The sequence below is a fragment of the Trachurus japonicus genome, chromosome 3 (genome assembly GCF_045865225.1).
Source record: "Trachurus japonicus isolate A0001 chromosome 3, Traja_1.0".
Taxonomy (NCBI): Eukaryota; Metazoa; Chordata; class Actinopteri; order Carangiformes; family Carangidae; genus Trachurus; species Trachurus japonicus.
In genome coordinates this window covers 429215-440000 of record NC_140909.1, presented here as the reverse complement: position 1 = coordinate 440000, position 10786 = coordinate 429215, and the positions used below count along the sequence as shown (strand labels likewise).

Sequence of the window (10786 nt, the reverse complement as noted above, 5' to 3'; positions counted from 1 at the left end):
ATTTCAACACCCGGTCATTTCCTGCTGGGTGTTGAAATACTTTGGAAGTTATCTAGACAAACTACAGTCATAATTTTATTTATATAGGCTATATACACAGCTCTGTAAAAACTGAAGAGACCACTCCCAAAATGACCAGTTTCTCTGGTTTTACTATTTGTAGGTGTGTGTTTCAGATAGAATGACTGTCATTCATGTAGAGATGCTTTTAAGAAACATTTGTGAAAGTGAAAGTGCTCTCTTATAGCCTATATGTTAATATATGTTAAAATATAATATATGTTAAAATAAATCACAAAATCCTAATTTAAAAAAATAAAATAGGCCTATTTAAGAAAAAAACAAGAAACAAAAGAGACAAAGAAACACTAAACAAACATACACTTATGTTTCAGTTTATCCTTGTCACCTTTAAAGGGATAGTTCAACATTTTGTCAAACTGGCCCATTGCCATAATCCCTATAGTCATAGCAGTAGGTTTGTTACCTTTAATTGTCGGTGCAAGCTGTTTTTAGAACGGCGGAGCAGAGCCGTGAGCTGCTCAGAGCTACGCTACGGAGGCTCATTATGGGATTTCTTGGTTTCCCTCATCAAACTCATCAAATACACAATCCAACAACTCCACAACGCTCTGGTGGACAAGTTGTGAGCTGCACATTCACCACGCTATGAGATAATAACACAACGTTACCACACAGAGTTGTTGTAGAGGTAAATTCATGCAAAACCACTGATGCACGTTGCCTTCAGGGACAGTTTTTCATCATCAGTCTCTGTATTTCTCTGTCTGTCTGTTATGCTAAACCCTAACCCTGTTGTCAGGGCCGTTGCTAGGAATTCTGGGCCCCCTTAAAGAATACTAAAGTGGGCCCCTCCCCCTAACTTTTCCTTTTTTTTTCTTAGACTACGTATGTATTATCGTTTATTATTTAGCCTTCTTTGTTTTGATGCTAATGCAGCATTACACTGCAAAAACTCAAGTATCTTAGCAAGAATATTTGTCTTATTTCTAGTCAAAATGTAATTTCTAGTCAAAACAAATCTCATTCTACTTAAAATAAGACTCATCATATTAAAAGTAGCTTGTTTTTAGACACTTTTTACTTCTTTCAAGCAGATTTTCACTTGAAATAAGTAGAAAAATCTGATAGTGGAGCAAGTTTTTCTTCCTTATTACAAGCACAAGAATTTTGCTGTCACTGGCAGATTTTTCTATTTATTGTGAATTTAAGTGAAAATGATCTAAAAACAAGTTAATTTTTAGGTGATGAGTCTTATTTTAAGTGGAAAGAGATTAGTTTTGACTAGAAATGAGACATTTGGACAAGAAATAAGACAAATATTCTTGGAAAGATGTAGAGTTTTTACAGTGTACTATGAGTATTAGTCAGGGTCTAAGCAGAATAAATCAGTCATACAAAGATTAGACTACTGGGGTTTTTTATGGGCCCCACTGGGCGCTGGGCCCCTAGAGTTATCACCACCTTTCTCCCCTAGACAACGGCCCTGCCTGTTGTGTATGTTTCAAATGTTTTGTCTTCTGTTCTGTGTTTCATCTCGGCTGTATTGTAATATTGTAAATATCTCAGAGTTTAAATAAAGGTTATGAAATGAAACGATTATTGATTATTGATTATTGATTATTGTCTCTGTCTGTGCAGCTCATCACCATCAACCAGCAGTGGAAACCGGTGGAGGAGCTGGAGCTGGTGAGGCGCCTGACCAAGTAACCGTGGTAACCAGTGAGGCGTCTGACCGGGTAACCGTGGTAACCAGTGAGGCATCTGACCGGGTAACCGTGGTAACCAGTGAGGCGTCTGACCGGGTAACCGTGGTAACCAGTGAGGCGTCTGACCGGGTAACCGTGGTAACCAGTGAGGCATCTGACCGGGTAACCGTGGTAACCGGTCACCCCCCCCCCATCAGTGGAACAGAATCCGTTCTGCACAGACTTGGACTCGTTTACACTCGTTGTGCGGAAAAGCTTCTTCTCCACTGTCGGGGTTTCACCGTCGCCGTCGGCAACAGCAGCAAATTACACACATGCAGATTATTAAGTGTGACAACTATAGATGTATATACAGTATGTATATGTATGTGCATATATATATGAATAATCTGCCTTAGCTGCTGGTGCAGTCGATGTGAATGTAAACGGAGTAAATAATGAACTGGACAGTGTCAATAAATTATTACTGAGAATGAAAAACTGTGAAGTCTGAATATTCTTCATATTCTTCATATTCTCGTCTTTACACTGAACATCTGGAATAACTGTCCTGAAAATATTAAATGATGCTGTACTCTAGTCAGCTTTAAAAAACTTTATAAGAACAACATAATTTCCCGTTACAGTATGGAAAATTAAGTTCAATGATTTTGTACTATTTTGGGTTATGTGCTGTACAATTCTTTATTTTGTTGTGATCAGAAATGTAAGTGTACTGATTAATGTCAAATGTCTGTGATCTGATCCTATTGTATTAATGCGTATATATATATATATTATTTTATTTTAATTTTTTAAGGTGAAAGGGGTCGGGGTATATAAGCTTTGGCTTCAACCTACACCCTTTCGGTTATAAGCTTGATATACCGAAATAAATAAAATTCATTCATTCATTCATTCACACGGATTCTCAGTCTGTTCTGTGTCTCCTCCTGGTTTTACTCTCAGGGAAAAAGAGATAAAGAAAAACTGTATTTTTTAAGGAGACTGCGACTGTACGGAGTTGAGCAGGAAGTGATGTTGTTGTTTTAGCAGACTGTTCCTTTACAGCGTCATCAGATAAAAACGATCGGTCTCAAAGATCATGACAATCTGTCAATCAGTCTCTGTTTGAAAGGTGTGTATCCTTGTATCCTTGTAATCCTGGAGGATCCATCCCATAGTTTACAGCGACAGTAGAGCTCTTTATGATTTGTATGATCATTGTGTTCTTGTAAATGTTATTGTGCTCTCTATGGTGTTGTTTATGTTTTTATGTGTTTATGTTTTTATGTTTTTATGTGTAGCTACTTCTGTATGTGGTTGTTGATTGGTTGTTTGTTGTCTGGCGGCATTGAGCCCAAGACAATAAAGTATCTATCTATCTATCTATCTATCTATCTATCTATCTATCTATCTATCTATCTATCTATCTATCTATCGTTCTATCTATCTATCTATCTATCTATCTATCTATCTATCTATCTATCTATCTATCTATCTATCTATCTATCTATCTATCGTTCTATCTATCTATCTATCTATCTATCTATCTGTCTATCTATCTATCTATCTATCATTCTATCTATCTATCTATCTGTCTATCTATCTATCTATCTATCTATCTATCTATCTATCTATCTACTATCTATCTATCTATCTATCTATCTATCGTTCTATCGTTCTATCTATCTATCTATCGTTCTATCGTTCTATCGTTCTATCTATCTATCTATCTATCTATCTATCTATCATTCTATCTATCTATCTATCTGTCTATCTATCTATCTATCTATCTATCGTTCTATCTATCTATCTATCTATCTATCTATCTATCTATCATTCTATCTATCTATCTATCTATCTATCTATCTATCATTCTATCTATCTATATATCTATCGTTCTATCTATCTATCTATCTATCTGTCTATCTATCTATCTATCATTCTATCTATCTATATATCTATCGTTCTATCTATCTATCTCTCTCTCTCTATCTATCTATCTATCTATCTATCTATCTATCTATCTATCTATCTATCTATCTATCTATCTATCTATCTATCTATCTATCTATCTATCTATCTATCTGTCTATCTATCTGTCTATCTATTTATCCATCCATCCATCCATCCATCCATCTTTCCATCTATCTATCTATCTATCTATCTATCTGTCTATCTGTCTATCTATTTATCCATCCATCCATCCATCCATCTTTCCATCTATCTATCTATCGTTCTATCTATCAAAACAAAAAAACTGGTGTAATTCAGCTGTAATAAATTGTTGCTTTTGACCTTTTTCACTCAGGTGAGACTGAAAACATAAACCAGCTGCATGACGACATCAACATGAAGCTCATATAGCCTACTATACATTCTGGGAAAAACACTTATTTTACTTTCACTTTCTCCCTGAAAGTCAAGTTACCTCCTCTGAAGGGACAAAAACAGACCTGGGGCCTCATTTATCAAAGAGGGTGTAAAACTGCTACTAAATATTTGCGTACGGCGAAAAGACGAAAATGGCGTACACCCGAAATATTTACACCTTTTTCAGATCAATCAAACTGTGCGTACGCACAACTCTCCGCAATAAATCACACAGGACTCAAGAATGGTGCACACGTGAACACACCTCTTACTCCGCCCCCGGAACGCCTATATACAACTATATATGGTCAGCACGTGCATATTTAATTAGCCATGTGCTCTCTGTGGCGCAGCAACTTTTGTGACAACAAAGTGACAACGGAGACAACGGGCGGAGGACGGGGGAAAGAAGCGGAACTTCTCCGCTTCTCCGAAAGCAGATACACGGGCAATAAATCAGTCAGAAAAATGATCTTGCATTTTAATAAGCTACAATAAAAACAAAAACCTCCCAAATCTCAACAAAAGGGAGCAGAAAGAAGAAGAATCTTATGTAATCTGCCCGTTTATCCCAGAAAATCTTTTTTTTCTTTCTTTTTTTTTTTACCTAGATGTTAAAACAATGTAGGAAGCAGGACGATAGTTACCATTACTTTAACGCCTTTCCACTACACAGTTACAGCTCTACTGGACTCGGTTTAGGTCATTTTCCATTAGGCTACAGCTGAGTCCTTCACAGTTCCTCCTCAGGGCCGCGTTGTCTCACTCTTTATTCTCTCCTCTCGTCAGCTCCAAACACACGTGCACCTCGTTAACTCAGGTGACAGAATAATAACAGTCTCAGTAGCTGCAGATCAGTGTGCGCTGCTGCCGGTGTGTTTTTAAACTTGGATGGTTTGATCCTTGTCGGACGTCACACAGCCTAATCAAAAAAGCAAAATCCTCAATCCGCTCTGTTTATCAATTAACAGAGCCTAGTGTTATTATAGAGCGGGTTGGATTGCCAGCATCAGCGGTCCACCACTACCACAATTACTTCATAAAATCCTCTGTGCTCTTCTAAATGTACTCCGCTCCTCTCTCCCTCTCACACTGCAGTTCTCTGACTCAGCAACGGTGTCGCCAATTCCTCCTGTTCCTCAAAAAAGGTGTAAATCACGGTACGCCAGGGTCAAAATGGGTGTAAATGTCCGCACTTTTCCCCGTCAGGTTTTGGCTTGATAGATCCCAGATTTGGCGGAGAAAAGTGCGTACGCACAAAACGAGGGGAAAATGGCGTAAAAAAAGGTGTATCCACAATGATAAATGAGGCCCCAGAGACGTGAGTTCAGACTGTTTAACTCTGGTTTGTTTGTGACTTTGTCTCGTGTTAGAATGAAATGAATGAGAGTGAAGTCGACGTGTCGGAGAAAGCTCATGAAGACGTTCAGCTACAATCTGCAGCTTCACTGGTTAACATGAAGCTACAACAGGATGGAGCTTATAGTTATGAATCTGATCAGGAGTTTCTCTCAGCCCTGAGTCCACATGAGGGTGAGTAGATGAACCCTAACCTGACCCTAATGCTCCTGCTGCTTCCGGCCTTTTTTGGATAAAAGGGGACATAGAGAAACTACAGAAAGAAGGCAGCCCCCCCCCCACAAAAACACATTAGCTCCTTCTTGGCTGTAGCGGAGACACATATCGCTATCAACAGTCTGCACCTTTACTCAGACAGGACCGCACCCTCCCTGAGCCACAACACGACCAGATAAGAAGCTGAGGGCTTCGTCTAATTTGGACGAACCAGGAAGAGAAGCTTCTGCTGCAAACAAGATTAAAATATAGACTTATTTAGTTTTTTTCAGGACAATTTCTCATGTCAGGGCTTCAGTACAAGAGGGACATTACATACGAGCAGCATGGAGGTATTTGGATGTTTTTTGGTGTGTCTTTTTGTTACGAAGACAGTTGGTATCCATTAGCAACCGTCATATGGACATGCACTGCTACGCCGAGACCCCCTGTAACTCAGAGAAGCCACGGAGGACTCTGAAACTTCTCCCAGCCCTTAGTCCACATGAGGGGGAGGAGGAGATCATGAGCTGAGAAATTTCACCCAAATATAATTTCACCAATATCCCTTTAAAGACGTGTGTGTGTTTACTTGGCTAAAGTCAGAGTTAGAGGTTGTGTTTGTGTTGTGTATCTTTCTGCAGGTGTAAACACACACAGAGTCAGAGTTTCCTTCAGGTGGGCGGACCAGCAGCAACAAACTGTTTCTACAGCAGAACACACACACCTACACACCTACACACCTAGAAGGAAAACACACACTATCAGTGTTTCACATCTGTCTGTGATTCACCACAACAACAACAACAACAACAACAACAACAACTCACCGGCCGACGCTTCAAACATGAGATCTATCAGCAAACACATGGCTGGGTCGCTGTCTTCATACAATATCTAGATGTTCATTCACAGAAAGAGTTTCTCAGTCTCGTGTGTACATGAGGAAATGTATGAGGTCATCACAGGTTACCATGGTTTCATAAAGGTGTGTTCTGCTCTATGTGAATGGCTCGTGGCTACGTCATCACTTTCTAAAACATCACTTCCATGTGCAGTCGCAGGATATTCAGAATAGAAACAACAGGCAGAGCCGGGTCAAAAACACAGCGGGAGCTTTCATTTAGGAATAAATAATCATATATATTCATGTTTATGAATTTAATGCACAAATATATATATATTTTTTAACCGTAAAAAAATAAAAGAGAGAGAAGATGAACGTAACGTGGGACGAAAGTAACAAAGCGATTTTCTCCGAGCACATATGTCTAACTTTGTCAGCACATCATGTAGCCTATAACCTAACAGAAAAACATCTTGAGGTTACGTCTGACTTTGACCGAGTTACATTCAAGAAGCAGCTGGTTTCAATGACTGAAAGTGATTTCACTCTGTGATTTACTTCGATGGATCAGCTGTGTTTACTGTTTCAGGTGTCATAGATGGTTAATTAGTCCTCTAACACATCCTAAAGTTTGATTGTCAGAGTTTTTCAGTAGAAGCAGCAGGTTTAAGTGTCGGGAGTCACTGTGGGACGGAGGAAACAGCTGTGAAGTTAAAACCCCGTCCCTCTCTTTCTACAGTCTATGGTCCCTCTGCACAGTAATGAGCCAGTCTGAGCCAGTCTGTCACCGTGATGTGTTAACGTTACAGGATTAATTAAAACACACAACCTGACTCAGTCAGTGCTGAATGCAGATGAATCACAGACCAAGCAGCTTCCATCTCACCTTCCTAGGTTAAAATTAACAGTTCTGCTGAGTCGCTGAGTCGCTGAGTCGCTAAGTCGCTAAGGCTCATTTACTCTGATGCTTAACACATCAACAGTGATGAATGTGTTGTTGTCCCAACTCAGTAAATAAAGACATGAAAATGAAATGAAATCTGACCTATAGCTTGTCAACTGCTCATGGGGTTGAAACTGAAATGGTCACATCTCATAAATAATGTACTGTATAGGCATCCTGATTGATGAGAACCTGTCTGCACATGGATGAACTCGTTTCTAAACTGAAATGAGGTTTCTTTTTTAGGAATAAATCATGTTTTTCATTGCAAGTCAGAAAACACTTGATCAGCACAACCTTTTAACCCTTGTTGGACGAAACCTGCTCTTTATGAACTCTGGTCAGTTTTTATAGAAACTGGATACTGTACTGTGCTGTGTGTTTTATTACTGGTTGTACATCGCTGCCGTCGCACATCGTCCATCTTTGTGTGTCTGTAGACTCTCTCACTGGCTGACTTTCATTTATAGATGTTCTGTTCTTGGACTTTTACCTACATATTTGTGTTTACACGTGTGTAGAAACCTCAGCCGATGTGTCCGGCGTTCTCAGGACGTTAAACAGATGCAGACCTATGTCGAGAAGAGATCTGCACGCTGCACAACAAATGCAGAACTACAGATCATTCATTGTGGGGGGGGATGCAGTATTCGTCACCGCCGTTTTTGGACCTGCTGAGATTTGCATCGCCTGGCTGTTTTAGCCAAATACACGGCTACGAAGTTCATGTTCATATGCATAAACACACCTCTATCTAGGTATCTGCAGTGAAACACATGGGGGATGCACCAATGCAGTATTCGGCACAGCAGTTTTTTTTATTTCGTAGCAGTGTATTTGGCTAAAACAGCCGGGGTATGCAAATCTCAGCAGGTCCAAAAATGGCGGTGACGAATGCTGCACCCCCCCCGCAATGAATGATCCGTAGTTCTACATTTGTTGTGCGGTGTGCAGATCTCGGCATAACACCGGTCCTGAGAGTCAGAACTGAACTGAACTGGGACAAAAGACTTTTAGATGTTCAGCCCCGTCGACCTGAACCATGTGCAGAACGGACTAGAAACTGACTCATCTTGTAACTCTGGAGGAATTCAAGTCAATTAGAAAAGACAGAGAAATGAGTTTAATGGGATGTTGTGATTGTATTGTGTAACCGTGTAATCCAACTCTAGTTTCCCTGTAGTGTGTCATCGTATTTTATTTGAGTCATGTGTGTTTGGTGCAACCGTTCTGCTTTTGTGCAGCCGTCAGATCAGATGTGAGTGTCTGGAAGAAGAAGTTGTTTCTCTGTGCATCAGTGTGAGATTATTAAAGGATGGACCGAGTTTCATCGTTTAATTTTTCAGGTTTAAAATAAAACATTAAACTGAATTGAGCGAATTGAGTGGACATCCAGAGTTTCACAATAAGAGACGATCCTCTAAACTGTGACATGTGACTGAACTCTGAGTCTGAGTGGACGTTTTAATTATAAATCATTAAACTGAGGTGTGGTGGTGTTGTTTTCCCTCTGTGCTCTCACTCATGTGATTCCCCAGCTTGGGATCAATGAAGTCGGTGACATGCTGTCATTCCCACATCCCACCGCTCCGTCTTTTTATTAAACTTTAACCAACTCCTCTCATCATCGTGTAAGCCCAACCAGAGCAAAATCTTTTGGGGGAAAACAATACGCTATTAAAGGAATTATTGGAAAGGCAGGAAGTTTAAATTTTTTTTTAAATATCGTCATTCTGACCTATAGGAGGCTGGAACTGTCGGAATGACGGGACGTTTGATAGAAAATGAAGTGTTTCCATTTAGACAATTAGAGGCCGATGTTACCCCCCCATAAAGTCAATCAATCAATCAATCAATCAATCAATCAATCAATCTATCTATCTATCCCCCCCCCCTGTCTCTTTCTTTCTATCAACCCCGTCTCTCTACTTTTTACTTCTTTCTTTCTTCTACCCATCTCTCTCTATCTCTCTTTTTTTCTTTCTTTATTTCCATCTACCCCCTCTCTGTCTTTTTCTTTCTTTCTACCCCTCTTTCTTTCTTTCTTTCCCCCTTCTCTGTCTGTCTTTTTCTGTCTGTCTGTCTATTTATTTTAGTTATAGGTTATACACTGCTCAAAAAAATAAAGGGAACACTTAAACAACACATCTTAGATCTCAATTAATGAAATATTGCAGTTTAAAATCATCATAGTAGAGTGTGTTGAGAACAAAATAACATAAAAATGATCAATGTAAATCTAAATTATCATCCCAGGTTGATTTCATTGATATACTTGGAGTTACAATGTGTTAAGTGTTCCCTTTATTTTTTTGAGCAGTGTATATTTATATATATTATATTTTGTGACGTGTTGCAGCTTTCGGTCTGAGAAACTTTTCAACACAGTCAGATCTTAATTTCTCTCATTAAGCGACGTGCAGCTAGAAGGTTATTTAGGGAAACAATGACAGAAGAGGAAGCACTCTGTGTGTGTGTGTGTGTGTGTGTGTCTGTGTGTCTGTGTGTGTGTGTGTGTGTGTGTGTGTGTGTGTGTTGGAGGAATGTGTGTACGTGACCGAGTCACAGACGTTGTGTTACCACAAACAGACCATGTGAGCAGCGATGAAGCAGGTTCTTCCCCATCGGAGCTGAAACTGATCAAACTCTGTCTGTGGTTTTAAACTGAAACACACTCAGTACTAATGTAAATATATATATATATATGTTCATACTGTATGTATATATATGTGTAGCCGACACACACACTGTGTTTATCCCTCTCATGGCTGTAATTTAAATAAACCCGCTACATTTTTATTGGGTTGTTATCCCTATCTTTCATTCTTTTTCTTGAGATTGTACTTTTTTAAAATCTTTTTAATGCTCCAGACACTCCTGCACTTTATTTGAGTTTTTAATAGTTTCTCATCAGTACTTTTTATCTACCATATTTATATTTATTTGTGTGTATGTGAGAACTGTGCGAGGAATGTCAAATGTACTGTTTTTTAATCTGTTATGTGAACTTATGTAATGCAGTTACTTGTGGCACATGACTGTACATGACACATTTCCCTGCAGGGACAATAAAGTTTGCATTGCATTGAATTGTGTTGTATTGTAATGTATTGTAATGTAATGTAATGTATTGCACTGTATTGCATTGCATTGCACTGCACTGTATTGTATTGTAATGTAATGTAATGTACTGTATTGTATTGTATTGCATTGTATTTTGTATACTGTAATGCAGCGTCTGGTCTGCAGCTCTGAGGACGGCGGCGGTGGAGGTTTCTGGTTTATGTCTCTGCAGCTGTAAACTGTGTCGACTCTAAATCTAAAACAAACACAAGTTCACTGGTTTCATGTGAATGC

At 39.2% G+C, this 10786-nt stretch overlaps 1 protein-coding gene across 1 annotated transcript in view; it reads left to right on the top strand.

Moving 5' to 3' along the window:
* Positions 1-1811, top strand: part of coxfa4l3 (cytochrome c oxidase associated subunit FA4L3) — a 3016-nt gene extending 1205 nt beyond the window's left edge. Inside the window, exon 4 of the mRNA XM_085773055.1 lies at positions 1663-1811. Coding sequence (XP_085629181.1) covers positions 1663-1731 — 69 coding nt within the window. The 3' untranslated portion in view covers positions 1732-1811. The remainder of the gene's footprint in view (positions 1-1662) is intronic.
* The last annotated feature ends 8975 nt before the right edge of the window (positions 1812-10786 follow it).